At 63.5% G+C, this 27,996-nt stretch overlaps 2 protein-coding genes across 6 annotated transcripts; one reads left to right on the top strand and one right to left on the bottom strand.

Annotated features, from left to right (window-relative positions):
* Positions 1 to 6: 6 nt before the first annotated feature.
* On the top strand, positions 7 to 11,969 carry FLII (FLII actin remodeling protein). 2 transcript variants are annotated; one of them, XM_043472782.1, is made up of 30 exons: positions 7 to 213; positions 1,691 to 1,801; positions 2,142 to 2,213; positions 3,296 to 3,376; positions 3,694 to 3,779; positions 3,862 to 4,023; positions 4,177 to 4,280; positions 4,519 to 4,694; positions 4,780 to 4,937; positions 5,494 to 5,578; positions 5,920 to 6,067; positions 6,229 to 6,365; positions 6,512 to 6,724; positions 6,860 to 7,039; positions 7,640 to 7,722; positions 7,816 to 7,890; positions 8,105 to 8,188; positions 8,293 to 8,464; positions 8,958 to 9,062; positions 9,151 to 9,342; positions 9,609 to 9,797; positions 9,874 to 10,013; positions 10,096 to 10,327; positions 10,449 to 10,603; positions 10,697 to 10,757; positions 10,836 to 10,964; positions 11,080 to 11,186; positions 11,280 to 11,385; positions 11,479 to 11,544; positions 11,627 to 11,969. In XM_043472782.1, exons 1-30 carry the CDS (start codon positions 151 to 153, stop codon positions 11,759 to 11,761), a joined length of 3,807 nt encoding a protein of 1,268 aa, XP_043328717.1. In that variant the 5' UTR covers positions 7 to 150; the 3' UTR covers positions 11,762 to 11,969. The 2 variants fall into 2 exon arrangements, with proteins under 2 accessions (XP_043328717.1, XP_043328724.1); XM_043472789.1 differs by lacking the exon at positions 7 to 213 and adding an exon at positions 578 to 602.
* On the bottom strand, positions 11,930 to 26,864 carry LLGL1 (LLGL scribble cell polarity complex component 1). 4 transcript variants are annotated; one of them, XM_043472810.1, is made up of 23 exons: positions 26,698 to 26,864; positions 23,434 to 23,531; positions 21,546 to 21,627; positions 21,325 to 21,455; positions 20,132 to 20,290; positions 19,869 to 20,031; positions 19,656 to 19,791; positions 19,308 to 19,362; positions 19,063 to 19,217; positions 18,758 to 18,981; positions 18,531 to 18,598; positions 17,422 to 17,575; positions 17,235 to 17,339; positions 16,572 to 16,864; positions 16,290 to 16,434; positions 16,061 to 16,214; positions 14,435 to 14,730; positions 13,780 to 14,044; positions 13,584 to 13,698; positions 13,271 to 13,374; positions 12,961 to 13,081; positions 12,729 to 12,815; positions 11,930 to 12,495 (listed from the first exon to the last, which is right to left on the bottom strand). In XM_043472810.1, the coding sequence occupies exons 1-22, from the start codon at positions 26,776 to 26,778 to the stop codon at positions 12,737 to 12,739; spliced, it is 3,183 nt and encodes a 1,060-aa protein (XP_043328745.1). In that variant the 5' UTR covers positions 26,779 to 26,864; the 3' UTR covers positions 11,930 to 12,495; positions 12,729 to 12,736. The 4 variants fall into 4 exon arrangements, with proteins under 4 accessions (XP_043328745.1, XP_043328742.1, XP_043328740.1 ...); XM_043472807.1 differs by having other exon boundaries at positions 13,271 to 13,380; positions 19,656 to 19,788; XM_043472805.1 differs by having other exon boundaries at positions 13,271 to 13,380; positions 26,698 to 26,863.
* Between the last annotated feature and the right edge of the window lie 1,132 nt (positions 26,865 to 27,996).

The raw sequence follows: 27,996 nt of genomic DNA, 5'->3' as shown, positions 1-27,996 counted from the left end.
CCACTGCGGCCCCGGGCTGGCCCGGGGCGCGTCCGGAGCGGCCCGGGCTGAGGGGCGGGGCCGGCGCGCTCCCCGCCCCGCCGGCTCCACGGTCCCCGCCCCGAGCGCCAGGCCCCGCCCGCGGTCCGCTCCCCTCAGCCCAGCGCCGCCATGGAGGGCACCGGGGTGCTGCCGTTCGTTCGCGGCGTGGATCTCAGCGGCAACGACTTCAAGGTGAGCCTTGGGGCGGCGGCCGGGACCCCCAGCCCGCCCCTCCGCTTCCTGCGCGTCCGGGACCGTAGACGGCCTTGCCCAGACCCCGCCCCGGGCCGACGTCCCAGGCCTCCGCCCGGCGCCCGCGTAGACAGCCCAGGCCGGGCGGGGCGGGCGGGCGCGCGCAGGGTCCCGGAGCTGCGCCGGGGCGCGCGGGGTCTGCCCACCGGGCCCGGTCCTGGCGCCTGGCCCGGGCAGGCCGGCCGGGGGTCCTGGTCGGAGCTCGAGCTCGCGCCTCCCCAGCCCTCCCCGCCCCTGTGAGGTCACAGCCCAAGCCGGGCCCTGACTCATGGTTGCGCCGCCGGCTCTGCGCTACCGGCACCCGCCACCCGCATCCTGTGTGGTCTTAGGCAAGTCACTTCCCTCTCGGAGCCTTGTTTTTTCTTCCGGTGGAGGGGCTTACATTGAAACCCCTGGAGGCAGGGATTAGTTGTGGAGGGCGTGTTGGGCAGGTGTGCGAGGCCCTGGGTGCCAGTTGTCTGAGCAGCTGCCAAACTGCTGGACCAGGGCCGCTGGGTACACCAGCCCAGCCTCGGGGCGGGGCAGTGGTTCTTGAGAACTGAGAATGAGGCTGCAGGGCTGGTGACCAGAGAGAAGGCCCTGAGAGATGGCCTGGTTCCAGGAGGATCCTCAGGGCTGCAGGTAGAATGAGTGGGCCGACCCCAGCCTGGGTCTGCAGGGTCCAGTGGTCCAGGCAGTGGCTGGGGTCCGGGCAGAGGAGACAGGCCCTTTCTTCTTGTATGTACTTACACTTGACGCCATGCACACTCCTCTGCCTCTGTCCCCACCGTCCTCACCTGGAGTCCCCAAGTGTCCTCTCCAGTCTAGGAGAGTGAGTCACCAGCAGGGAATGTGGCCGTAGGGAGAAGGGGCACCAGCCTCCCCAGGCTTCTGGCCACAGGGCAGGGGTCCTGAGGTGGGCATTGGAGTCTGGGGGACAAATGGGTGAGTGAACTAATGAATAAGTTATGCCTGTGTGGGAGAGGGTGGGGAGCTGGGGCCTCATGCAGGGGGTGGCTGGCAGGGCACAGGTGGGACCTTGGCAGAGGCACAGGGTGCATGCAGTTCGACAGATTGCACAGGCAGGGCTTGGATGCAAGGCAAAGACATTGAGTTGGTCCAACCGCACAGCTGACTGTGGGGTGGCACCTAGAATAAGCCTTTCTGGGCCGAGAATCCAGCAGGAGAGGCAGGTCTTAGGTCAGCAGCCATCCTGATCACCAGTGGGTTCTCAGGACGCTTTTGTCATCAGGGGGCTTTCATCAGCCCCATTCTATGGGTGAGAAAACTGAGACAGAGTGGCTAAGTGATGTGTCTGGGGTCACACCAACTAGAGGTGACTATTGCCCCCCAAAGGCTCCCACGGGCAGTGGGGGCCACAGGGTGGCAGAGCAAGGGTACCATGACCCAGACCAGCCTCACTGTGACATACCCCCAGGGTGGCTACTTCCCTGAGAATGTCAAGGCCATGACTAGCCTGCGATGGCTGAAGCTAAACCGCACCGGCCTTTGCTACCTGCCAGAGGAGTTGGCGTCCCTGCAGAAGCTGGTAAGAGGCTTTGGGCAGGCAGGGGAGGGTCCTGGTGGATGGGGCTGGCCAGGTGGGCAGAGCCTGTGCAGGACATTGCCTGTCACAAGCAGAACTGGTGGGGAGGGGATGAGCACCCTATCCTGGGAGGTATACAAGAAGAGGCTAGGTCTGTGAAGGAGGAAAGGTGCAAGAGTGGACTGGACCTGGGTTGCTGAGGGTGCCTGGGTGGGGCAAGGCTGTGGTGGTGTTTGGGGGCTCTGTGGGAGGGTCCCTAGACAGGGGAAGGCTGTGGTGCCAGTGGGGGCTCTGAGGACGCCCAGCCCACCCTGCTGAGCCTCTGCACCTTGTGCCGGCCCAGGAACACCTGTCGGTGAGCCACAACAACCTAACCACGCTGCACGGGGAGCTGTCCAGCCTGCCATCGCTGCGGGTGAGTGCCGCCCAAGACTGCAGAACTCAGGGTGGGGCCTGGGGGCCAGGCCAGCCCCTCTGTACACCCCGGTGTCAGGGGGGTTGGGGGGAGAGAGCATGCAGTAATGACCTGAGTTGAGTAACGCATAGGAGAAAAGGTGAAAAAACCTAAGTCTGATCCATTTTGAACTGCTATGATAGCTGATCCTGGCCAAGCAGCACTCTAGCTATTTCTCAGGGGTCTCTCATGTGATCCCAACCTCCACCAAGTTCACAGATGAGGATACTGAGCACGGAGGCAGGTCACTTGCCTGTGGTTTATCCCCAGTGATAAAGCTGGGGCAGGGCAGGGGAGGTCCTCTGGGTGGGTCAGTCCCCCTGCTGTTCTCCATGGAACCTCCCATCCCAGATCTTCAGGCCATTCCAATGGTCATTCCCATTTAAGGTTGGAGCCCTGAGATGCGAAGGGCACACCTCTGGACTCGGGTTAAACCTGAGTTCTGCACTTTCCGAGATGGCCCGTCAGTGACCACCATGAAGTGGCAGGGTGTCACCACGCAGACGTTGGGCAGAGGGAGCCGCAGTGGTGGCTCCTGTTTCTCCTTCTGTCTCCTGTGGTCATGGTGCCATCCCCTGGTCCGTTCCCTCCCCCGTGGCCATCCTACACTGATGTCCTGCACCATGAGAGCCTGAGCAGGTTTCAGCCCTAAGGGCACAGAAAACAGGCTTGCTGTGAGTCTATACGCTGATGCTTTTGGTCCAACCTTCTTCCATCTGTGCCAGAAACTCTGACTCAGAGCTCCATCCCTATCTTGCCCTATGGAACTGGGAGGAAGAGGGGTTATTCCATCAGAAAAATTCCCCTGTGTTTCTGTGTGCTGGGCTGTGGGGCACATTTGAGTTGGGCTTTGAAGTGTGAATAGGAGTTCACTGGTAGAGTAGGAAGGGCTTGCTAAGTAGAGGGACCACAAGCAAAGGCCAGAGTGGGAGAGCACTCAGGACTGGCCTCCCGTGGGCTTATGGAGAAGGTATCCTTCCCTGACCTCTGCTTCTCCTTGGAGTGGAAGCCAGGACTCATGGACTCTCGTGGTTTATCCCCAGGCCATTGTGGCTCGAGCCAACAGTCTGAAGAACTCAGGAGTCCCTGATGATATCTTCAAGCTGGATGATCTCTCAGTCCTGGTCAGTGGTCACCCACCACCTGGTAGTGAACCCTACTATTCAGTGACCCTCCCCCCACTGCGCTGGTCCCTGGGGCCGTGGTTTTCCTGTTGTACAAATGAAGTAACTGGAGACGTCCAATGGACAATGCCTTGCCCAAGGGTGCTCAGTTCCCTGACTTAGGCCCCTTCCTCCCAGGGTCCCACTGGCTCCCTTTGGCGTGGAAACCTCCTCCTCTGCTGCCCTCTCAGCACCCATTCCAACCCTTGAGCATGGTGCAGGCCTGGCGGGGTGGGGCCAGCCCTGCCACCCCTGACCCGGCCTCACCCCCTCCCCAGGACTTGAGCTACAACCAGCTGACGGAGTGCCCGCGGGAGCTGGAGAACGCCAAGAACATGCTGGTGCTGAACCTCAGCCACAACAGGTGCCGCGTGCCGGGCTGGGCCGGGGAGGTGGCTGACCCCAGAAGCGGAGCACAGCCCTGACTGCCGGCCCTCTGCCCACAGCATCGACACCATCCCCAACCAGCTCTTCATCAACCTCACTGACCTGCTGTACCTGGACCTCAGCGAGAACCGCCTGGAGAGCCTACCCCCACAGATGCGCCGGCTCGTGCACCTGCAGACGCTCGTGCTCAACGGGAACCCGTTGCTGCATGCCCAGCTCCGGTGGGTGCCTACCCTCCCCACCAGGCCTGGCCTAGTTGGGTCAACACCCACCTGCCTCGCTGGGCGACACCAGGCATCCCGCCTGCCCTGCCCACACCCACCCTCAGGCCCTGCCCCTGGCCTGAGGCAGTGTCTCCCCGCGTCCCCCCACAGGCAGCTCCCGGCACTGACTGCCTTGCAGACCTTGCACCTGCGGAACACACAGCGCACCCAGAGCAACCTTCCCACCAGCCTGGAGGGCCTGAGCCACCTCGCAGGTGGGCGGTTCCCAGGAGCCCTCAGCCCCTTCCTTCCTCATGGAGGAGGCAGCTGGACACTGCTTCCCTAAAAGCCTCTGGGGGAGGGGTGCCCTCAGGAGGAGGGGTGTGGTTCTGACATGACCCTGTTCCATCACGTGTCTGAGGCCACAGAGCCTGGAGGGGTAGCTAGGCTACACATAGCGTGCTGCCTTGGAGCTCTCTAGGGGCCCTGGCTGACATGCTCTCCTGTGCCCAGATGTGGACCTGTCCTGCAACGACCTGTCGCGGGTGCCCGAGTGCCTGTACGCCCTGCCCGGCTTACGGCGCCTCAACCTCAGCAGCAACCAGATCACGGAGCTATCCCTGTGCATTGACCAGTGGGTGCACCTGGAGACCTTGAACCTGTCTCGGAACCAGCTGACCTCGCTGCCCGTGTGTGCGGGTCTGGGGAGGGTGGGGCGGCCACAGGCCACGTTGGCGCCCACCTCTGACCCCGCATCTGCTGTGTCCCCTGCAGTCAGCCATCTGCAAACTGACCAAGCTGAAGAGGCTGTACCTGAACTCCAACATGCTGGACTTTGACGGGCTACCCTCAGGCATCGGCAAGCTGTCCAACCTGGAGGAGTTCATGGCCGCCAACAACAAGCTGGAGCTGATCCCCGAGAGCCTCTGCAGGTACTGGGCTGAGGCGGGGCCTCCCCCGCCCCCATGGTCTCTGTGCATTGTACAGAACACGAGGGGTTGAGTTGAGTTTGTGGATAAAGACCCCGGGCTCATGCCAATGGGTTCCCCGAGCGCCCTTCAGGGACAAGGGGCAAGGCCAGAGGGACTGCGCTGCTGCCTCCTTTGGGACGCTGTGCTGCCTTTGCTCCCCAAGGTCACAGCATCCACTAGCATGGTCCCCGGCACTGAGAACAGAGGACCCCCAGCAGCTTCTGAGCTAATTTGAGGGCAGAGTGTGTTTTTTTATGCCCTTTTGCTCATGTCCAGGGGTCTCTGGTTCTCGGAAGGCCATAGTGGAGGATGCTGCCCTGTAGGAGCCACAGAAAGGGCCTCCAGTCACTCAGCCACAAGGAAACTCGCCCTACCCCCACCCTTCTGGGTGCTTTGGAGCCAGGTGGTTTCTTAACTGGCCGGGCTGCTCAGGCCCTCTGGTCCTACCTGCCTCCCCAAGCCACGACTGGAAGGCCCCCCGTCTGCCCACTCCTGAGGCCTGACTATGTCCTCACAGGTGCACAAAGCTGAGGAAGCTGGTCCTGAACAAGAACCGCCTGGTGACCCTCCCGGAGGCCATCCACTTCCTGACAGAGATTGAGGTCAGGTGGGCAGCTGGTGCTGGGGGTGGTGACAGACCCCCAGGAAAGACCGAGCAATGGGGTCCTGGGGAGAGGGCAGCAGGGGCTCCTGGAGGGGTGGCCAGTGCCAGGGTGGGGAGGGGTGACCCACATCTGGTATCCACATCACACTCAGCATTGTCACTTAAGCCTCACAGCCAGCCTGTGAGGCCACTCTTTGCAGGTGGGGAAGCCAGGTCCACGAGGGCGGCAGGGTTGGGACCTGGGCCCTTTGGCCCTGGTGGTGCAGAGGTAGAGATGGGGTTTGGGGGCACTGAGGGAGAACCAGGGCTCAGTGCTGGCTCTGCTTACCCACGAGGCAGGTCCTGGACGTGCGGGAGAACCCCAGCCTGGTCATGCCCCCCAAGCCTGTGGACCGTGCCGCTGAGTGGTACAACATCGACTTCTCACTGCAGAACCAGCTGCGGCTGGCGGGTGCCTCCCCTGCCACAGTGGCCGCGGCGGCCGCTGGTGAGCATGGGATGCCTCTCTGGGCCTCAACTTACTCATCTGTAAATTGGGTGGGATGTTCTCTCTGGATAGGGGGTGTGGGTTTGGCCCCTGGTTGGCTGGATACCCCGGGGATGAAGGGGTCGAAGCCAGCCGGGTCAGCCGTGTGCCCCTCCCCTCAGCAGGGAGTGGGCCCAAGGACCCCCTGGCTCGCAAGATGCGGCTTCGGAGGCGCAAGGACTCGGCCCAGGATGACCAGGCCAAGCAGGTGCTGAAGGGCATGTCAGACGTGGCCCAGGAGAAAAACAGAAAGCAGGAGGTAATCCGGCTGGACCAGGGCTCAGCTCTTCTTGGCAGCGACCTAGGCCCAGTGGGAGAGGGGACAAGGGACAGGGCAGAAGGGCTCCGCTCCACCAGAGCTGGGCATGGGCAGAGTCAAGCCAACGTTGTGCCTGCCCTCACCAGGAAAGCACAGAGGCTGGAGCGCCTGGGGGCAAGGTGCGGCGCTGGGACCAGGGCCTGGAGAAGCCGCGCCTTGACTACTCGGAGTTCTTCACTGAGGACGTGGGCCAGCTGCCTGGCCTGACCATCTGGCAGATCGAGAACTTCGTGCCTGTGCTGGTGGAGGAGGACCTCCATGGCAAGTTCTATGAGGCAGACTGCTACATTGTGCTCAAGGTGCGAGTCTGGATGCTACCAGGGGCCCTGGGGCCGTTTCCTGGATCGCTCTGCATGGAGTGGGAGGGGAGAGCTCTGCAGGGCGTGGCGGTGCCACTGGCCAGTGGCTGACCCAGACGCTGCCCCGGCCTCCAGACCTTTCTGGATGACAGCGGTTCCCTGAACTGGGAGATCTACTACTGGATCGGCGGGGAGGCCACACTCGACAAGAAGGCTTGCTCTGCCATCCATGCCGTCAACCTGCGCAACTACCTGGGTGCCGAGTGCCGCACGGTGCGCGAGGAGATGGGCGACGAGAGCGAGGAGTTCCTGCAGGTGCGGGGCCGGGGCAGGGCTGACAGGGATGTGTCCAGTGCAGGGACAGATGGGGTGAGGTCAGAGGAGCGACATGAGACCACCGGTTGGGAGCTGGGTCAGGTGAAGATGAGGGGGCCAGGCTAGTTTGGAAGTCCGCTTGGTGGGGGTGTAGCCAGGAGAGACAGGAAGTTGAAGTAAGAGTTGCAAAGGGACTGGATACCAAGGAGGTGGGGCCAAGGGCAGGGCCAGAGTCATCCAGCGACCTGGGTCAGTGAGAGATGCTGGTCTGCCACCAGCTGGTTACATGCAGACACCTACACAAGATTTTGGGTACATTTACCTAAGTTTGCCTTGTTCTGTAAACCTGCTTTGTCCTGTCCCCTGATATACTTGTATCTTACGATGCTGTGTCTTGCATGGGAGCAGATGGGTTCATGGTTGTGTGTATACTTACACCCCAAGTGTGTTTTTGTCTGCAGGCATAGATCTTATATTTTTTAACATTGGCATGGATTCATAGCATCTGATCCATCTGTACACAACTCTGCTTCTCCTGACAGGTGGCATTTGGTGGGGGTAGGGGGGCAGCTCAGTGAAAGGTCATACACCCTCTCACAGGTATTTGACAACGACATCTCCTACATTGAGGGTGGAACAGCCAGTGGCTTCTACACTGTGGAGGACACGCACTACGTGACCAGGTGAGGCTTGTGTGTGAGCAGCACCGACCTGGACTTAGTCGGGAAGGAAGGGGGAGGGCATTGGGGTAAATCTGCCCTTGCTCTGGCCCCTAGGATGTACCGTGTGTATGGGAAGAAGAACATCAAGCTGGAGCCGGTGCCTCTCAAGGGGGCCTCCCTGGACCCAAGGTGAGCCCCATGATGTGAGGTGGCGTGCTTGACCCCGTACCTTCTCCCCACCAGTGTTGGGGGACAGAGCTGGGCTCAAGACAAGAGGCCGCCCAGCCCTTGTCCCACATTGCTTGGCAGGAGACCAGCAAGGAGGGATTTGGGGTGAGGTCAGAGGCACTGGGGGAGTTATTGCATGTGGCCCATTGCAGCCCCTCCCACCCCTTCTGTTCAGGTTTGTTTTCCTGCTGGACAGAGGGCTGAACATCTACGTGTGGCGAGGGGCCCAGGCCACGCTGAGCAGCACTACCAAGGCCAGGTAAGAGGACTGCACCCTGCCCAGACATCCTGGGTGCTTCGTGAAAAGGAATATGGTCACCTGAGGAGGTATGGGCCTCACTAAGGCTTTGCATCTGCTCTCAGGCTCTTTGCGGAGAAAATTAACAAGAATGAGCGAAAAGGGAAGGCAGAGATCTTGCTGCTGGTACAGGGCCAGGAGCCCCCAGAGTTCTGGGAGGCACTGGGTGGGGAGCCCTCTGAGATCAAGAAGCATGTGCCTGATGACTTTTGGCCACCCCAGCCCAAACTGTATAAGGTGAGCTTCACCAGTGGTCGGTCAGGATATGGGCGGGCCTTGGCACCACTGTGGTGGCTGTAGTCTCATTCTGGACTTTGGTGGGAGAGGGTGCCACCTCCTGGGCAGGAAATGCCAGGGTCTGAGTGGGGCCCTGGAAACTAGCATCAGGCTCTGTGGTTCCAGGAAGATGGGGCTGGAGAGGAAGGCCGAGAAGCACATGGGTGCCTGGCCTGAGGACCTGGTCTTGACTCTGTGGGTGACAGGAAGATGGGGGTGTTGTGGGTGGGAAAAGGACCAGTTAGAAAATCCGTAAGGACCCAGAGAGGGAAGGCAGGTTTAACAACCTTTCTGCCGGTAGGATTTCCTGGAAAGGAGGTTGGGGTACAGGGAGACTAGTCTGGAGAGGAGTAGGCTGTGGACTTGAACGCAGTGGCCAGCCTGACTAGGGGCTGCTGTGGGTTGGTCTTGTGTTCCCCAGACCCACCCTAGTTAAACCCACCTCTTGCTCCAGGTGGGCCTGGGCCTGGGCTACCTGGAGCTGCCACAGATCAACTACAAGCTCTCCGTGGAACATAAGAAGCGGCCCAAAGTGGAACTGATGCCTCGGATGCGACTGGTGAGACACAGGGAGGAGGGCCCCTGGGCCAAGATCCCTCCCTGCTGGCTGACCCTGGCCTTGACCTCCAGCCTCTGGGGCCCCGCAGCTGCAGAGCCTGCTGGACACTCGCTGCGTGTACATCCTGGACTGTTGGTCCGACGTGTTCATCTGGCTTGGCCGCAAGTCCCCACGCCTGGTGCGTGCCGCAGCCCTCAAGCTGGGCCAGGAACTGTGCGGGATGCTCCACCGACCACGCCACGCCATGGTCAGCCGGAGCCTCGAGGGCACCGAGGCGCAGGTGCGGATGAATGCAGCCGCCCTTGGAGGCTTCCTCCCCGAGGTCCTGCAACAGTGTTCTTGCCCTGACGCCCCATGAACGGGTTACAGACTACATACAGCCCTGCACAGCTTCCAGGACTGCTGCCAGCCCAGCCCTGTTCCTACCCGCCCCTCCCACTCCTAGGCCACACCCCTCCAGCCCGCCCCTCCCGGTCCCGCCCCGTTCCAGCTCCCAGGCCCCAACCTGCTTCGCAGACCCCGCCTCCTCCGGCTGTGATTTCTCAGGTGTTCAAGGCCAAGTTCAAGAACTGGGATGACGTGTTGAGTGTAGACTACACGCGCAACGCAGAGGCCGTGCTGCAGGGCCCAGGGCTCGCGGGGAAGGTGAAGCGTGACGCCGAGAAGAAGGACCAGATGAAGGCAGACCTCACAGCCCTCTTCCTGCCGCGGCAGCCGCCCATGGCTCTGGCCGAGGTGGGCGTGAGCCCCGGGCCGCAGGGCGGGAGGGCCGGCTGTGCGGTCCCACCGTGACGGGCGGGGTCGTACGCAGGCCGAGCAGCTGATGGAGGAGTGGAATGAGGACCTGGACGGCATGGAGGGCTTCGTGCTCGAGGGCAAGAAGTTCGCTCGGCTGCCAGAGGAGGAGTTCGGCCACTTCTACACGCAGGATTGCTACGTCTTCCTCTGCAGGTGCCCTGCACCCCCCTTACCCGGCCCTCCCCCGGTGCTGGGGCCTCGGTTCAGCCCTGCCCACTGCCTTATGACCTTGCAGGTACTGGGTCCCCGTGGAGTACGAGGAGGAGGAGAAGAAGGAGGAGAAGGCAGGGGCCGAGGACAAGGAGGGTGAGGAGGCAGCAGCCGAGGCGGAGGAGAAGCAGCCTGAGGAGGACTTCCAATGCATCGTGTACTTCTGGCAGGGCCGCGAGGCCTCCAACATGGGCTGGCTGACCTTCACCTTCAGCCTGCAGAAGAAGTTTGAGAGCCTCTTCCCTGGCAAGCTGGAGGTGTGGGGGCCCTGCCCCAGAGCCGTAGCAGGGTTGGGGGGGGTGTTCCTGGGGAGGCTTGCCCCATTGGGAGCAGGGTGGGGGGTCCATGGAGCTGCCCCTGACGCTTCCACACCTGCAGGTGGTGCGCATGACGCAGCAGCAGGAGAATCCCAAGTTCCTGTCCCATTTCAAGAGGAAGTTCATTATCCACCGTGGCAAGAGGAAGGCTGCCCAGGGCGCCCTGCAGCCCAGCCTGTACCAGATCCGCACCAACGGCAGCGCCCTCTGCACCCGGTGCCTGGCTGTGGGGCGGGGCGCACGTGCGCAGGGGGTGGGCCTGGCTGCTCCCTGCTGACTCCTCCCTCACTTTCCCTTCCCCTCTCCCAGGTGCATCCAAATCAACACCGACTCCAGCCTTCTCAACTCGGAGTTCTGCTTCATCCTCAAGGTGGGGTCTCGTGTGGCTGGGACCGAGGGGCAGGGTGGGGAGCAGGGTGGGCCTGACCTGACCTCCTGACACACCCAGGTTCCCTTTGAGAGTGAGGACAACCAGGGAATTGTGTACGCGTGGGTGGGCCGGGCGTCGGACCCCGAAGAGGCCAAGCTGGCAGAGGACATCCTGAACAGCATGTTTGAGGCCTCCTACAGCAAGCAGGTGACCAGGGTTGGGGCGGGTGGTCAGGTGACAGGGGCTCGGGGGACCAGGCAGGGGGTGGTGACCAGGTCGGGGCAAGCAGTGGGCCCTGAGCTGACCAGCCTTCTACCCCCAGGTCATCAACGAGGGCGAGGAGCCAGAGAACTTCTTCTGGGTGGGCATCGGTGCACAAAAGCCCTATGACGATGACGCTGAGTACATGAAGCACACGCGGCTCTTCCGGTGAGGTCGCCCCGCCACAGCTCCCTGGCCCTCCTTCATCCTGGCCCTGCTGCCATGACCCTCAGCCTCTCCCTGACCCTTGACCTTCCCCAGATGCTCCAACGAGAAGGGTTACTTCGCGGTGACTGAGAAGTGCTCTGACTTCTGCCAAGATGACCTGGCAGATGACGACATCATGCTCTTAGACAACGGCCAAGAGGTGAGACCCCCAACCCTGCCCACGCTGGGATCCCAACTGTCCCTCAAGAGGCATTCTGAGGCTGGGAGACCATGTCCCCTGCTGTCCCCACAGGTCTACATGTGGGTGGGGTCCCAGACCAGCCAGGTGGAGATCAAGCTGAGCCTGAAGGCCTGCCAGGTGAGCAGGGAGGGGCCGGGGCTGGGCCTGGGGGAGGGGCCGAGGCTGGGGCCGCCCTCACCAACCCCCTGCCCGCCCCCAGGTGTACATCCAGCACATGCGCTCCAAGGAGCACGAGCGGCCCCGCCGCCTGCGCCTCGTGCGCAAGGGCAACGAGCAGCACGCCTTCACCCGCTGCTTCCATGCCTGGAGCACCTTCCGCCAGGCCCTGGCCTAAGGCCACCGCCACTGCACTCCACCCCTATGGAAAGATAAGTGCTCCTGCACCACCAGTGGGGTGATCCTGACCAGTGTCTCCAGGGGTCTGGCAAAGCAGTCTCCCTTCACTCTGAGCTCACGTGTGACTCCCCCTCTTCTGCCAGGGATAAAGCAGGTGTGGCTGCCCTTTAAGAGATATTAAATGCTTTTATTTTCAATATTAAAAATCAGTATTTTTAATTTTAAAACACTAATTTTAACAAAAATGACAGAAAAAAAGTCCCCTAGAGTACAATCTACAGGAAACCCATCCTGACCCCCCCCACACACACATACACACGCACACACAGCCAGGCCTCAGTCCTGGTTGCCGAGTGGAGCTCTTACACACACACTCGCACCCAGCAGGGGGGTTAAGGGGGTGCTGGCCCAGAAGCAAGTACCAAAATAGTTTTAGAAATGACTGTGGTGCCTGGCACAGGCGTTAGAAAAATACTCTTTGCAAAAGGAGAGGGGGAGGATGGCACATGGCCTGGGAGGTGGTAGCCGTGGGCCCTGCGGCCTCCCCTGTGGCGCCTGACCTCCCGGGTGACCTCTGCCTGCAGGCTGGGCCCGGTGGAGTCCCTGAGGCTCAGGACCAGGCCGGCAGGCCCCACAGGAGCCTGAAGTTAGCAGGTGCAGGTCTACATGGTGGACTGGGCCCCTGGCTCCAGCTCCGAGCAGGGTGGGGGTGACCTGGCAGTTCTGGCCTCCCTAGCAGAGAGAAACAAGATCAGCAGAAGGCCAGGGAGGTCCAACGGGGCAGGCGGCCTGGCCACGTGTGCCACCACTCAGTCTCCAGGATGGGGGGCTAGAGTCCTGCAGTGACAGCCTGAACCGCGAAGCTAGGGAGGGGGCAGCAGTGACCCCAGCAACAGAAGGAGCCACAGCATCTTTGTTGGGAGAGGTTGGGGGAGGTACTGACTCAAGGGCACCAGGCCACACACCTGCAGCCTCATTTGATCAGGATGGCGCAGGCTCGAGCCTCCTCTTCTGACAGGTTCCGCAGGTTCTTCTCAGATTCCTCTGAGGAGCTACAGGGAGGGGCAGCGGTCAGCAGATCTGGGGTCAGGCCCTCCTTGGTCCTTCGTGCCCAGCTCGGGTATGAGGTTGGCTGAAGGGTCAGGGAGGGAAGTTGGGAGTGACCAGACCCTCCTGTGGACCCAGCTGGCTCCTCACCCCAGGAAATCCTTTACATCCTCCACCGTCATGTCCCCTGTTGTGTCCAGTGTGGTGTCAGCACTGGTGGCCGAGTCAATGGACATAGGTGAGAGCATAGCCTCAGCTGGCTCTGGGGTGTCTGCAGGGAGGAAGTGAACAGGGTCCTTCTAGGGCTCCGAGGCCCCGTCCACACTTGACCTGGTCCCACACCAACCCACGGTGGACCATGGCACTGACCAACCCCTCCCCAGACCCTCTGGGCAGCTGCCTCCTGCGGAGCACCCCCACCACCACAAGACGAGCTGCCCAGCTAATGCGGCCTCCTTACCAGCCCCCTTGCAGATGGGATCGGGGCTTCCATCACAACTCTGTGGGGCCAGGATGATGCCCGGGGTCCCGTTAGCCTGGTTCAGCTTGGGCGACTCTCGGGACCTGTGGCTGCAGAGATGGGCTGTGCTGCAGACCGTGGGCAGGCATCTCATGGCTCGAGGGCCAGACCCCCGCCCTGCCATTCCGGAGCCCTGGGTCCAGAGGGATGACCAGAGAGGGCCACCCTGCTCCTTGCTGAGTTGGGGAATGGAATGAGCCCAGCCTTGGTCCCAGTGCTGCAACCCCTGGCCAGGGACTACCCCTTTATGCACCTGACACGTGTGGCATCTCGGGGCCAACGGATGTCCAGACAGCAGAGCGGCTCGGTGACGTTTCTGGCGCTCAAGGAGAAGCGCTCAAACTCCGAGGGGGAAATCAGGTAAAACCCTAGGAGGGGGCAGGAAGCACAGTAAGGGGCCACGTCCCTACCTCCCAGAAGCCCTGACTGCAGCCGCCGGCCCGCCTCACCCTGGCCGTGCCGCGTGAACACGCAGGAGGCGATGCCGCTGATGTCCTCCTTGCGGATGCAGGCATAGTGCACCTGGGGCCGCAGGCCCGGCACCGAGAACACGTGCACGTCACCCAGGTTAGTGAGGCAGGCCAGGCAGGTCTCCGCGTAGTCCTCGCAGGCAACACTGGCAAAGGTAGCCAGGGCCACCTTGCGCACGCGGCAGCCCTCGTGGGCTGTCAGCTTGAACTTGGTCTTGGCGCTCACTTTGGGTAGCGTGAACACCTAGAGGTGGGTTGGGAGTGGGTGCTAAGCGGAGCCTGGGCCAGTCCACACCCCAGTGCCCCCAGTCTAGCCCGGCCCCACCACCTCCTCCACCCAGCACCACCCACCCTGACCACAGCTCCACAGCCCAGAAACCTCCGAGGCCCCTCCACCTGTGGCAAAGCCAGTTACACTGGGTGGTCAAGTTGGAAGCCAGTACCCCACACCACAAGCTCCTGCAGACCACCCAAGGGAGCGCTCAAGGGTCCTGAGGGGCACCAGGGTTCCCCAAGGTGCCTCTGCGACGGCTGGAGGCACTCAGGAGGTCCCAGTGAGCAGGGATGGATGCAGGCCAAGGGTCCAATGGCATCCAGGAGGCAAGAGCTCCAAGGGGTCTCAGAGACTGCTCACCTTGAACTGCTCCTCAGATGCAATGAGCACGGCGTGGCCGCCCTGCATGTCGGGCGCCTGCGCCAGGTCCCGTGAGGCCTCGTAGGGCTCCGGCAGGGGACGGCCGCGCCCATCCAGCACCGCAATGGCCACCACGGGGGCACGGTGCATCAGCTGCACCTCCTTGCCCAGCACGGCCTCCACCGCCCGCTCTGGCCGCTTCTCACCGCCCGCTGCTGCCGCTGGCACCTCCAGTGCATAGGCGAACACGGAGCCTGAGTTGGTGCCTGCCCACATGGTGGGGCCGTGGTGGGCCGCTGCGGGGAGACAGGATGGTGAGGAGGGTGTGTGCCATCCCTCCCCTCTGGTGCCCTGGGACCCTGGACTGGGTCTCTCCTCCTACATCCCCTGGAGACCCCTGCAGGCACAGGAGTGACGTCTAGGGTCCCTCCACAGGCACATCAAACTGGACCCTGACCTCTCAGACCTCTCCCAGCATCCCAGTGACTCGGCCCATCACTAGTCCCAACAAAGACTTGGACTCAGGCCCCACCCGCAGGGCACCCAGGCACCAAGTCCCGGGCTCATCCGGGATGCACACCACACAGTCCGACTCCCTTAGGAAGGGGAAGGCCCTTGAGTCGACAGTGAGCTAAAAAACACTGGGGTGTGGATGGATTGGGCGGTCATACTGTGCGCCCTCAATGGCCTGGTGACCTCAGTAACAATTTTAGTTGGGGGGGGAGGGGATAACCGAGCAACAAACAAGTGAGCAACAAGAAGCCACGCTTCTAATGGAGACAGTGGAACCAGGTCATGCCCAGCCCCCCCGGGCTGCCAGATGCAGACAGTGGGAAGATCCCCCAGACAAAGGGACCCTCAACAAATGACATCAGAAGTAGGGGGCTCCCCTCCCAGATAAAGAAGGAAAGACGCAGAGATACCACGTGCACATGAGCTGGACGCTGACCCCACCCCAACTCTGAGAAGACATTTCTGAGATGAATGGGGTCACCTGTGGGCCAAGGGTGACAGGGAACCCCAGCCATCAGTATCCACATTCCGGGTTTTGACACAGGCCCTGTGCCAGAAGTGACGTCCACCAGACACCTGAGCTGCCCAGTGACCTTTGTTTCAAATTGTGTTTAAATCGTGTTTAAAAGATACACGATGTATGGAGAACAGCTGGGGAGTCAGTGAAGGGCTGAAATGCCCCATTACCAAGTTAAATTGATCAGCGGTTCCATCCATAAACCCCAACACGCCACTGCCCTGGGCAGTACCTGCCAGGGCTCTGCCCACTTGGGGTCAAAACCGGCTCCTCCCAGGCCTGTCCTCTGCTCCAGTCACACTGCCCGGGCGACTCACGTCCGTCTAGGCCTTGGCACTGTGGTCTGTACTTCCCCAAGATCCTGGGCTCCCTTCTCTGCCCAGGTCTAAGGCCTGCCCCACCCACTCACCGAGCCTCACCATCGGGTTGTTCCAGAAGCTGCTGGGGGCCAGGGCGCCCTGGTGCCAGCACAGGCTGGCACTCCGTAGGCACACAGTGCTTTCCAGCCTTCCAGAAGGCACGGGTCCACCCTATCACCCATTTCCCAGAAGACCAAGGACACACCGCCCCTGGCTGCCCACCCTGCCCAGTCTCACCATCTCTAAGGAAGGTGTCTGCAAAGTAGAGACAGCGCACAACACCCGAGAGGGAGTCGTCAGCCGAGCGGGGCTCGATGCGGCGCTGTACGGGCGTCACCTCCACATCCTGGGGACCAGCCTGCTCCGCCAGCTGCGCGTTGGCCTCCTGCAACTGGAGGGGCGCAAGGTCGGGCCACCATCCTGCCCCCCGCCCCCATCACCCTGCCCGCCTTGCCTGCCGCCCCACCTTGCTGCCGGCAACCGTGCGCTTCTTGCCCGACGCACGGCTCTTGCGGATGCGCCGGAAGGACTGGCGCAGCGACTTCTTGAGCGACTTCACGCGGGACAGTGGTCCCTCCATGGCCAGGGAGTCGCTAGGGTGCAGGGTGCACCTGGGGACGCAGGCCAGCCATCAGGGAAGCACGGGTCCAGCGGCCAAGGGGCAGACCTCCCCCAGCGGGGTCCTGCGAGGCCGGCAGTGCCCCCACCTGCACCCCATGAACCTCGGGAGGGGCTCGCTCACACCCACCTGGCCAGCACGGGGCTCCTTCGCAGGTAGTCAAAGAGGCCAAAGCCGTGACTGGTCCCGAAGGCTACGAGGCCCCACTCAGCGTGGAGCGTGACGGCCGTAACAGCGGCTGGTGGCAGGCACTGGATGAGCGTGCGGGGCTGGAAGCCGGCTGGCCAGGGCAGGGGTCCCAGGCGCGGGCTCAGCCGCTCGTGGCCTTTCCACGTGAAGCCCTCGCGGTCCTGCAGCAGGTCCAGGCTGGCCACGCCCACCGCCTGCTCCGCCGGTGCATCACTCAACTCCAGCACCAGCACCTGGGGGGGTGGGTGGGCAGTCAGCTTGGAGGACAGGGCGCCCCCACCCGAGCCAGTGACACCTCTGCCAAGGTGCTTCTAGGAGCATCTGGAGAGCATCCTCTGAATAAGCACTGACTGGTGCCCACTGTATACCAGGGCCCTCAGTGAGCAACACCGTGGCAACCAAGACACGCAGGCCCTGCCCTCCCAGGGTCCACATAACATGGGTGCTCCCGCCCAGGGCCCCAACCCTGTGAGGGTCCCCAAGGCCCCAGCTGGCCTCCCCCATTCCCATCTGTGGGTTTCTGCTGGGCCGACCCCTCTAGCACCCTACTGGACCTGCCAGAAGCCCTTGAGCCCCGCAGCCCTGGTGACACCTCGGCCCCACCTGACCAGCGGTGCCGGCCACCACCATCTGGGCCGTGTACTTGCAGAGCGCCACCTTCTGCACGCCGAGCCGCGGGTCATCACTGTAGGGGTCAAAGCAGCCCACCTGAGGGGGTGGGAGAGGAACTGGTCACAGGGCAGATCCCAGACCAGGCTCCCTGGGCCGGGAAGGGGTGGGGGGCTCGCACCTTGCGGAAGGGCGGCCAGTCATCCTCGGCAGCCTGGGCCAGGCTGTCGGCATGCTCACAGTCCGTCTGGAAGAGGCCGGCGGTGCTCAGCTTGTAGAGCGGTCGCAGGGCCACACCAGAGGCATCCCAGAAGCGCACCGTGCCGTCCTCGTGGCTGCGGAGAGGCAACATCAGGCCCCAGGCCCCCACCAAACCCCCCCACATCCTTTCAGCCAGCAACCACTCACTGGGCACCCAGCACCTAGGCCAAACACTGACTGGACTCCTACTGCATACAGCAAACAGAAAGCATCAACTATATAGGGCAAGCAAGTACTGAGCACCTTACTGTATGCCAGGGCACTGGACCCGGGCCCTTCACTGGGGAGGGTGAGAAGGTGCAGGGATATCACCGGAAATGAGAAGAGGTGTGGAACAGTGACAGGGAACAGAGGACCACAGGGATTCTACCCCTGGGGGCCTCCAGAACACGTGATCAGAGATGCCCCCAGAACAGAGGGGCGTGCTGGGGCAGGAGCAGGAAACCTGGGGAGGCCAGGAGGAAGCAGAGAGGGGGAGCAGATGAATCTGGGGTGCAGCCCAGGACACAGCTACAGAGCCCAGGTCAGGGCCCCTGGGCGGCGGTGGCAGCCCAGAGCCAGGGCGGGAGAAGCTGAGAATCTGCAGGCTGGTTGGGACACCTCCAGAGGCCTGAGGGTCCCGGCACAGGCAGACGGCAGGGGCTGGGCAAGAAGGTGGGGCCTGAGTCACCGGGCACGTCGGCGCCCGCCAGGCCCAGGCCGGGCTCTCCGGCACCTGCCCTGGGCAGCTCGGCGTGGGCTGGCCCAGATTTTCCGGTCCCGGGGCAGGCTGAGTGGGTGGAGCTCAGTTTCATCAAGAAGGAGGGCTGGGCCTTAAAGCAGAGTCTAGGGAGGCTTTACCTGGTGCACCCGGTGGAAGAAGGTGACCTGGTCCCACCAGGGGCCAGGCCTGAGTCAGTGGGCAGGTCAGCACCCGCCAGGCCCAGGACAGCCCTTCTCGCACCTGCGCAGGTGGCACCAGACCCTGCTCGCCCACACACACACATGCTTACACGCCCGTCACAACTGGGCTGAAGAGGTGTCACCTACCCGGTCAGCAGCAGGCCTCGCTGGGATGGCTCCTGAGCCAGGTTCCGGCCCCCAGTGATGGGCCAGCTCTGGGGGATGGAGAGGGGTGTAAGCAGAAGCCACGCCAGGCGCCATGTGCAGGACGCAAAGGCCTTGCAGGTGTCCCACCCACACCTGCCACGTCCCCTCCTTGGGCGCAGCCTGTAGTGCACCCCCGGGGGACCACCTCCTCCGCCCCTGGCACACACCGATGCCCCGGAGGCTGGCTGGGGGCTCTGCTGCTCGCCGGCGCTCAGGATGCGGGCCCACAGCTTGGCAGGGACATTGGCGACGTGGGCTGAGCAGGTGATGGCAGACGAGTGCAGGGGGGCCAGGTATGGGGCGGGTACAGCTGGCCAGCCGGGCGTCTGCAGGTCCAGCACCACCAGCTCCTCTTCGAGCAGCACTGCAAGGGCCTGCGGCTCGTCGAACTCTGTGGGACGGGGTGGGTGAGTGCAGCCAGAGACGCACGGGGGCCAGGTCAGGGGGCGATGGGGGCATGGCGGAAACACACCATCCTCGGGCCGCGTGCTATGCACCGTGAAGAAGTCGATGACACGGGAGGTGAAGTCCAGCGTCACCAGGGTTTCGGCCTGGAGCACGCTCACGCAGTGGCGGTCACCATAGCTGGCGCGGGGCATGCCACCGCTGAAGATGACGAAGTGCTTGCTGCTCAGGGTGAGGAAGCCGCGTGAGCAGCTGTTGGGGCTCCAGGAGAGCCTCCCCCCACAACCCTGCCCCCGGGCAGGCCCCACCTACCCAGACGCACAGCTTCGCCACAGGACCTTGTTGATGGCTTTGCAGGGGAAGGGTCCTGCGGGGGGACAGTGTTTGTTGGCCTCACTTGCAGGCTCTCAGGCAGGGACCTGAGGGCCCTGGATCGCATTTCTCGCCACTGCCCCATCCCCCTCCTGCCTCCATCGTCCCCACAGGGCGGCTGTTGCCTGCATCCCAAGGGGAAGGCATGCTACCCAATGTGGGGCAGGGGGGTGGTCTCACCTTTGGCCTGGCCCTGCCACCTTCCACACATCCCCCGTGAAGTTCCCCCACTGAGGCCAGTCAGAGTTTGGGGTCACAGCCAACCTTACACAGGTCCCCCACACTCACCATAGGGCGTGGTGGCCACCGTGGGCTGCGCTGTTGGGGAGTCGCCGGTGTCCGCGGCCCAGATGGCATAGCTGCCATCGCTGTGCGAGCTGACCACCGTGTGGCCACTGCGCTCCCAGCACACACTCTCCAGCTGCTGTGGGGCGGGGGACAGGCGTGAGCTTGGCGGCTGTGAGCAGAGGCCCCGGGTGGCCACCAGCTGCACCCACACACCTGGTTCCCCAGGAAGATGCGCTCAGCACAGCGAGCGGCCTGGTTCCAGATGACCAGCAGGCCCCGGCTGTAGCCGATGAGGATCTTGGTGGGGTCCCGCAGGTGTCCCTGGAGTGACTCCACAGGGCCCAGCGCCTTCCCACACCGGTAGTCATCAGGCACGCTGCGGACAGCAGAGGGAGAAAGCGGGCGGGGTGGCTGGTGGCATGGGCGGGGGCGGGGGGCTGGTGGAGGGGGCACAGGGAAGCCGGGTGGCCTCTCACCTTCGCAGAACCTCGTCTGGGCCCAGGGTCTGCCCCTCGAGCAGTGTCAGGGTGGGAACATCCAGGAAGAAGATGCTTCCGCCCTCCGTGCCCAGGGCAGCCATGTCACCCGCAGCTACCAGCAGGACCACTGTGATGTGGGAGAGGCTGGGCAGGCCGCTGTGGGCCCGAGGGGAAGCAGGTGAGGGGGGGAGCCCACACACCTGCCGGGGAGGGCACGGGGGCCCAAGAGTGTCAGCTCACTACAGCCCCTCTGGTCTTGCTGGACCCTGGTCATGAAGGGGGCTGGCGCCCCGGAAGGCCACGGTGGTGGCTGCAGACACCGTAACCAGCTCACTCAATTATTCACCAGATGCCGGTGGGGAGAGGGATAAAAATAGGTCCCCAGGTCTTGGAGACAGGCCCTGGAGCTCCTCCCCCCACCCAGAGGGGATGGCGGCAGGAACCAGGCTCCGACTGGGCAGGGACCACAAGCCCCAGGACTCTGCCTCTGAACCCCGCCAGGAAGCCCCATGCCTTAAGACATCTCCCTGACCCTGAAGGGGGCCCCCAATCACTCCCCGACAGGATCTCGAACACCCTGGATCCACGCTGCGTCCAAGCCCAAGCGGGACAAGCCTGTTTCTGAGCTGGATGGACGTCTTGTGACTTGGTCAGACTTGCCGCAGCCATTCCAACAAGGGCTTGCGGGCCAGGAACCGCAAGGCCCCTTACTCTCCCCCTGAGGGCTGAAGCCCATGCTGTTGCCCCTGGGGTGTCCTGCCAGCACCTCACAGCCCAGGGAGACCCTCCTTGTTCTGACCTGCCCTCTCCTCCCCGCACAGTAGGGCTTATCGTCCCGCCCCTGTTCAAGGGTCTGGAGGACTGGTGCTGAGGTCAGTTCCTGCTCCAGATGCCCCCCTCGCTGCAGGGGCACAGGGCCACTCTCCAGGCTCTGGGACACACCCTCCCCACCCCGGGCCTCCCGGGCCCCGGCAGTGCCATGGCACAGACCCTCCCTGCTGACCCTGGGCTCACCTGGGACTCCCGTCTGACGCCCACAAAGTCCACAGAGCAGCTCTCTGGACCCAGGCCCAGCCCGACGTGCACCACCCCGCCCCGAGTCCCAGCCCCGGGGTAGCTTCCGTCCCCACTGCACCTTCACAGGCCCCCCACTACATCTGGCAGCCACAGCCGGCCAAGCCCCTCGGTACCTGGCACCGTCAAAGCCAGGCCGACTGGGTGCCTGGAATCGTAGGGCTTCCTCCAGGTGGGCGCAGCCGTCATGGTGGATGATCTCCCACAGGTGGAGGCTGTCATCATCCAGCAGGGTCAGGACTCGACCCTGGCGGGTGAGTAAGACCAGGACTGAGCTGACTGGGGTCAGGGGCGGGGCAGGGGGTTTCTGGGGGCCGGCAGCGGGGCCGAGGCTCACCTGACCAGGCAGGAAATGCATCTGGGTGACAGTGGCTGCATCTCGGTGCAGGCCCGTGAACTCCACGCCAGGGGCACCGTAACTGAGGGTGACGAGTCAAGGGTGGAAAGCAGGCACGGGCCAAGACACCAACACCAGGGATCACCTAGCCCCTCCTCCCCAGGACCACTGCATCAGGCCCCTGGTGACACGGGGAGGGGTGTCACCCAGCCCTGTCCAGGGGCCCTCACAGGTCTGGGGACTCGTCTTCGGAAGAAGCACTGTACTTAGGATGCAGACCCATTCGGTCCTGCAAGTCAGTGCTCCGTGTGGCCTTCCCTTCCTCATCTGTAAAACCAGCCAGTGACTTGCTTGCCTGCCTCCTGAGGCAGACACAGGACACCCAAGAACGCAAGCTGTCCCGGCACACCCAGCCCAGGCCCAGTTCATGGCTCTATGTCAGGCTCACGGGTCTGTGGGCGCAAGAGCTGGCCCGGCACATCGGCATCATGGGCAGAGATGCCAGGCCAGGCTCAGGAAGCCCGCGGCAGAGCAGAGTCCAGGCTGCCTCTCCAGAACCACAGGCCGCTGCCAGCCGAAGGCCAGAAAACCCATGTCCTTGTGGGGCTGGCAGCCCCCACTGAGTGGGGAGAGGCCCCAGGGGCTTGGAGAGGTGGATGCCTGGCTACAAGTGCCTGGTGTGAGTGCCAGCGTCCAAGCAACCTCAGGCTTCACCGTGGACAGCAGGCTGAGGGGCCCCAGGGGGGGAGGACAAGGCTGGGGTCAGCAACGTTGCTGGGAGACAAGGCAGGAGCCGTTGCCTGGAGCTGGAGCCGGGAGAACACAGACGAGGGGACAAAAGAGGGGCAGGAGTGCTGGGCGGGAACCAGGTCGCCAGGGAGACAGGCCAGACTGGGGGGTGGGATGGCCCCTGTGGCCAGCCTCAGTTTCCTAGCCCAGGGCATGGGTAGGAGTGGTCTGGGGGGCGGGGGGCTCGTCCTCCTCTGAGGCCGTCTGGCCACCCATCCTTTGTCAGCATGAGGGGCTGGTGCACAAGAAAGACTCTGCCACCGGCAGAGACACTGTGCCGGGGAGAAGGGGCCATGGGACCACGGCTCCCACAGGCAGCCAGAGGCAGGAGCAGCAGGCAGGGAGGGGACTCCTGGGCAGGCAGCAGCCTGAGGCAGACGACCAGGGCACCGTCCCCTCTCTGTCTCACCGATGCCTCAGGGTCCACGGAAGAGGAGGGGGCACCTAGACCCAGCCCCTCTCCCTGGTCCCTGGCACTGGCAAACTCAAAATTGCCCGGCCAGTGCCCTGAGTCCCGGATGGGGAGACCCCATCCGCCCCTGTGGTGGCCAGCCAGACCCTGCACCTGGGCCCCACCTGGGGGGCTCACCTCATGCAGTGGGGGTGGGCTGCTCCACAGCAGGAAGAAGGCATCCAGCTGCCAGCCTCCCCCCACCCCCCCCGCCCCCCACCCCCCCCAGCCAGAGCTCTCAGGAAAATGGCCCTTTGTGTGGCTCACAGGCCCATTGTGCGGGGCCAGCATCCAGGTGGGGGCCGCGCCACGCTCGCCACGCCGAGCCTGGCACTGCCCCCAACCCTCGGCTGGACACACATGTCTTTAGGCCGGCACACGTGTGTGCACCCGGTTCCCAGGGCAAGGTCTGCTGTGACCCTGGTCCTCCCGCCACCCTTGCTAGGGACCGTGTGCTGCCAGTCCTGGCCCACCTCCCCAGTCACAGCTGCTGGGACAACGGGAGGGTTGCCGAGGTAACTGGCTGCAGCGATAGGCAGCTGTGTACCCCTTCGTCTCTGAGGCTCTGCCTCAGGGCAGCAGCTGCACAGCCGCCACCAGGGGCCCGGCCCAGGCGCCCCGCACATTAGCCACGACCCCAAAGGATACATCTTGACGGCCCCAGACCGGGTGCCGATTGCCATGATACGAAGCTCAGGGTCAAAGGCCAGCGCACTGGGCTGGTTGGGGAAGCCATGCTCCACAGTCTGCAGGGAGGCGGGGGTATCTACAAGGCACAACTCCCACCCGAGGCCCACCCAAGGCAGTCTCCAGCTCTGTCCCTGCTGCACGCCCAGCCCCCTGACCTCAACGTCCTCAGCTGCGAGATGGATGATCACACCTCCAGCGGGTGAGGAAGGGCCTGAGCCCTGGCCCCACCAGAGGCCTTCCCAGTCAAGGCCCGTCCCACTTGACACTTGGGTCCATGACAACAAACAGAACGGGGCTCACAAGGGAGGATGCATGGGCACAGATGCAAACCCCAGCTGTCCCATGGGGTGGGCTCCGCACCCCACTCACCCAGGCAGACTGAAGCAGGGTGCAGTCCGTGGTACCCCCCACACACAGGTTCCGCATGGCGGTCAGAGACCAACACCCAAGGTTGGCTAGGCAGAGGCTCTGGACTCCCCCTAACTAGGGCTGCTCCCCACTCCCAGCCAGAGACAGGAAGAGGGGGGCCCAGACAGAGGGTGCTTCCTGCCCAGTCCCTGAAGGTGTCATGCACCTCCCAGACTCAGGTTCCGACCTGGAAACTGGGGGACATGGTTCCCACCCATCCCTGGTCAGGGTAGTAGGCGGTGCTACACACTGAGGGTGTCAGTGGAACAGTTCCCACCGAGTCCCCTGCTCCTGGCAAAGCCCTAGTTCCCCCACCCGCTCACTGACACAAGGAGCCCCTAGTCAACCCCGAGGCCTGGTTGGGAGCCCTCCCTGGAAGCCTGCACCCCTGGGCCCCCAGCCCCCAATACCAAGGTGGGATACCACATGTGGCTGCCAGTTCCTCCTGACCACTGTGTCATCAACACACAGGTTTTATAAGAACACCTAGTCCCCTGAGGCCTGTGTCTTTCTCCAGCCCCAGCCCATCCAGACAAGGACTGAGTCGCCTGAGCAGCTGGCTCGGCCTTGGGCAAGTCACAGCACTGTCCGAGCCTCAGCTTCCCATCCAGGCACCGGGGAGCCCACCTGAGGACAGAGTGGACCACTGGACTGGGGGGGATGGCAAACACTGGCACCGCTGTGCCCACACTGGACCTGACAAGGTCCTGCGGCCTGCTCCTCTGTTCAGGACCCTCGGGGACCCCCAGCTCACTCCAAGTCAAAGCCTAGTCCTTACCACCTGGCCCTCTCTGACCTCCCTTCCATGGACCCCTGGCTGCTGGCCTTCCGCTCTCCTCCAGTCCACCATGGAAGCTTCCTGCCTCAGGACCTGCACACCCACCACAGTCCCTCTACCTGGCATGTGCCCTCCCCACTGTGAAGCCTTCCCCCAGCTCAGGAGACAACCGCTGGCTCAGCAGCTGCCCCTCTACACCCTCACCTGCCTGCCTTCCTCCACAGCACTGATCACCAGCCCAGCTACTGCCAGCTGCACACCCTACTCCGTTTCGTCTTCTCACTGTCTCCCCAGCTAGGACACTGGCCCCCCAAGGCAGTGTGTGTGAAGATGACACAGAGTGGACACACAACAGGCAACCAGGGGCAGGGATGGGATTTGGACCCAAGACAGCCCAAAGTCCTCACTCACCCTGACCACCCTCCACCCCCGGCCACTTGGGAATCTGAGGCTTTTTGTTTTTGCTTGTTGGTGTTGCCACACAGCATGTGGGATCTTAGTTCCTGGACCAGGGATCGAACCCGAGCCCCAGGAAGTGGAAGCACAGTCTTCACCACTGGACCACCAGGGAAGTCCCTGGGACCTATTTTCTAGTGATCACCTGCCAGTCCCTCTAGTGACCCTCTGCCTAAGTCCACCCCCCTCCTACCACTGCTGCCCACTCAGAATGTGGCCTTGCCCGCCTTAGCAGGGAGCCCAGCTTCTGCCACCAGAGGCCAGATGGGGGAGCACCTCCCCTCCACCTTTCTGGGGCCCCCGCTTCACACCTCGACTCCCTGGCTGAGGAAGTGACACCTTAGCAAGACACCTGCCCCACAACGCTGTCCTCTCACCTCGAGGGGCTCACCCTCAGTCACTCAGCATAGGAAAGGGCCACCTGGGAACCCCTGGGCACTAGCCTCCCCTCTGGGCCCCTTGGCCACCAAGCCCGAGGATCCTGGCACCCTCTATTGGCACCTGGGAAACCCTGCCTGCCCTGAGAAATGTCCCGGCCTCGGCCAGTGCAGGAGCAGCGCCCAAAGAGTGTCTCCCTGGACCAGGGTCTCCTGGCTGCCGCTCGAGACCTACAGCAGCCCCTCCAAGGGGCCCTGGCTTCTCAAGGCTGAAGTCAAATCCCACTGACAAGGGTACACAGAGACCAAGCGCCCACTCACTCTGTCTCTGGCCAGCTCGGCAGAGCTGAACCTCAGTTTTCTCACCCGCATGTGAGCATAACGACTCGAAGCCCCAAGAGCAGCAAGGGGGCATGTGATCAGAGGGCTTGGGTGTAAAACTGAGGCCAGAAGTGACACCCCTGGGGGTAGTTAGCAGGGGGCAGGCCGGGCCTCTCTCAAACACACACCAGCGCAGGGAGGCGGGGCTGAAGGCAGCCCCTTTCCCGTGGCCCCTCTGGCCCTACCCAGGAAAGAAAGGAAGAAGCAGCCCTCCGCCCCCACCTCCGCCAAGTCTCCAGAAGCGGTGGGTCTGCTGCCCCCCGCGACAGAGTCCGCAGCAGGGAAGACAGTAGCCCCATTTCATCGCAAGGGAAACTGAGACCCCAGGATTCGAAGTGCAGTTGGTTACACGGCCAGGCATCCCCCCTGGAGCCCCGGGCAGGCCGGGCACAGCTCAGGCGGGAGTCCCAGGCAGAGGGGGAAGGGAGGAGAGGAACCGGGAAGGGATTTCCCAGCCCCACCCCCCAACATCTTCCCCCACTCAGCACTCCTCCCCACCGGCCTGGGTACGAAAGCAAAACAAATCGGGCCCTAGGGCTGCGCAGGGGCGCCGAGGTCCCCAAGAAAGAGATAAACAGGCAGCGAGTGGAGCCAGAGCGAGAGTTGAGAGCCGCACGGAGGCGGAGAGGCCCCTCGGGGAGACGGCAGCGAACTCCGAGGCGCGGAGACAGGAGCAGAGGAGCGGAGGGCAGGGATGCAGGCGCGCGGCTCCAGCAGAGCTGAGCTTGGCGGCCCGGCCCGGCGTGCGCCCCCTCCCCCGGCCCGACGTGGCTCCGGCCAGGCCCCCGCCCCCAGCCAGCTGCCCCCGGCCCGCCGCCGCACCTTATGGAAGGCGAAGAGCTCCTGCTTGAGCTTCTCGCGCTGCGGGTCTGCGCCCTGCCTGCGGAACCGAAACTTCATCATCTTGCGCCCGGCCGCCCGCCGCCGCCCGCAGGATGCGCCGCGCGGCCCCGCCGGTCCTGAGGCGCGGGCGGGCGGGAGCCAGGCGCGGGCGCGGCGGGGCGGGGCCTGCACGGGGCGGGGCCGTCCGACGGACGCGCCGCTCGGCCAATGGACGACCCTCACGCCGCCCGCCCCCGCCCCTGCCTGGCACTCAGTGGGCGCCCGCGAGCACGCCCCGCCGCGCGTGCGCTGCGGCGCGGGGCCTGCCGGGACTTGTAGTCCGCAAAGCGGGGCTTCGGCGTGGACTGCTGGGGACTGGTTTTTGAGCGGCAGCGCGCGTTCCCCAACGCGGAGGAGGTTTTTCCCTTCCTGCCAGGAACTAGCGATGAGCACACCCAGGTTATGAGGCAGCCCTGTCCCGAAAGCCAGGAAAGCTCTGACCCGGGCGACTCCCTAGCCCCCAGCCTCAGTTTCCCCATCTGCGCTGTTGGCCCGGTGATTGCTCAGTTGTATTATGTTTGACGGCTTTCCCGGGACCCCACGTGGACCATACCCCAGCGGGCCAGAGTACCGCCCACGCCACGCTCCTGTCCCAGCTGGGTGGTCGGTCGGGAATGGCCTCCTCCGCCCCCAGCCCCTGGGGAACTCCTGCACCTCGAGGATCCTACATTAAGAAGCTCTGGTGGTAAAAATAAATGGGGGGGTGGGTGGGGGGGAAAGAAGCTCTGGTGGCCTCACGGGGGATTCTTAGGCGCTCCACGAGCTGAAGAGAAGGACGGAGACCCATTTGGGAGAAGAGACCTTTCCTCGGGAGCTGGCATTTGGTCCTGAGATTGGATCCGGCCGTCTCCGAGATGGAGGGAGGGCCTCCCTGCGCAGAGAACTGTGTATAAACAAAGCTGCACCCCCTCCACTCTGAGAGAGGATGGCCTATCCCCACCCACCTCCCAGGCTTCCTTTTCTCGTCTGGACAATGGCCTGAAGGCTGAACCTTTCCTTCCAAGGCGGAGAATAGGCTGCTCTGGGCTCAGGGTCCCAGAAGCTTAGGTGGGGCTGACGGACTTGGCCCAGACCCCACCAGCTGTGTCAAGGGAGGCACGCCTGACTTGTGACCCCAGGCAGCTGCCAAGCCACAGGCCCAGCCCCCGCACCCCACCCATGTCAGCCCTGCTCAGCCCTTCCTTGGGGTTGGATCTGGAAAAAGGGTGAGCTGGAGAGCAGGGAGGTGAGAGGAGAGAA

This window comes from Cervus canadensis, chromosome 1 (assembly GCF_019320065.1).
Source record: "Cervus canadensis isolate Bull #8, Minnesota chromosome 1, ASM1932006v1, whole genome shotgun sequence".
Classification (NCBI taxonomy): Eukaryota; Metazoa; Chordata; class Mammalia; order Artiodactyla; family Cervidae; genus Cervus; species Cervus canadensis.
Note: the sequence above shows the minus strand (reverse complement) of the source record. Positions and strands in the feature narration are given on the sequence as shown.

Bases quoted from the DNA above. Each gene is read 5' to 3' on its own strand.
- FLII (XM_043472782.1), top strand. From the start codon at position 151: ATGGAGGGCACCGGGGTGCTGCCGTTCGTTCGCGGCGTGGATCTCAGC. The intron at 3,377-3,693 runs GTCAGTGGTCAC...CCCCCTCCCCAG, and splicing joins TGGATGATCTCTCAGTCCTG to GACTTGAGCTACAACCAGCT. The intron at 11,187-11,279 runs GTGAGGTCGCCC...GACCTTCCCCAG, and splicing joins AAGCACACGCGGCTCTTCCG to ATGCTCCAACGAGAAGGGTT.
- LLGL1 (XM_043472801.1), bottom strand. From the start codon at position 26,778: ATGATGAAGTTTCGGTTCCGCAGGCAGGGCGCAGACCCGCAGCGCGAG. The intron at 19,363-19,655 runs GTGAGTGTGGGG...GTCCCCCCGCAG, and splicing joins GGTGGCCACCACGCCCTATG to GACCCTTCCCCTGCAAAGCC. The intron at 12,816-12,960 runs GTGAGGAGCCAG...CCCTCCCTGTAG, and splicing joins GATGTAAAGGATTTCCTGGG to CTCCTCAGAGGAATCTGAGA.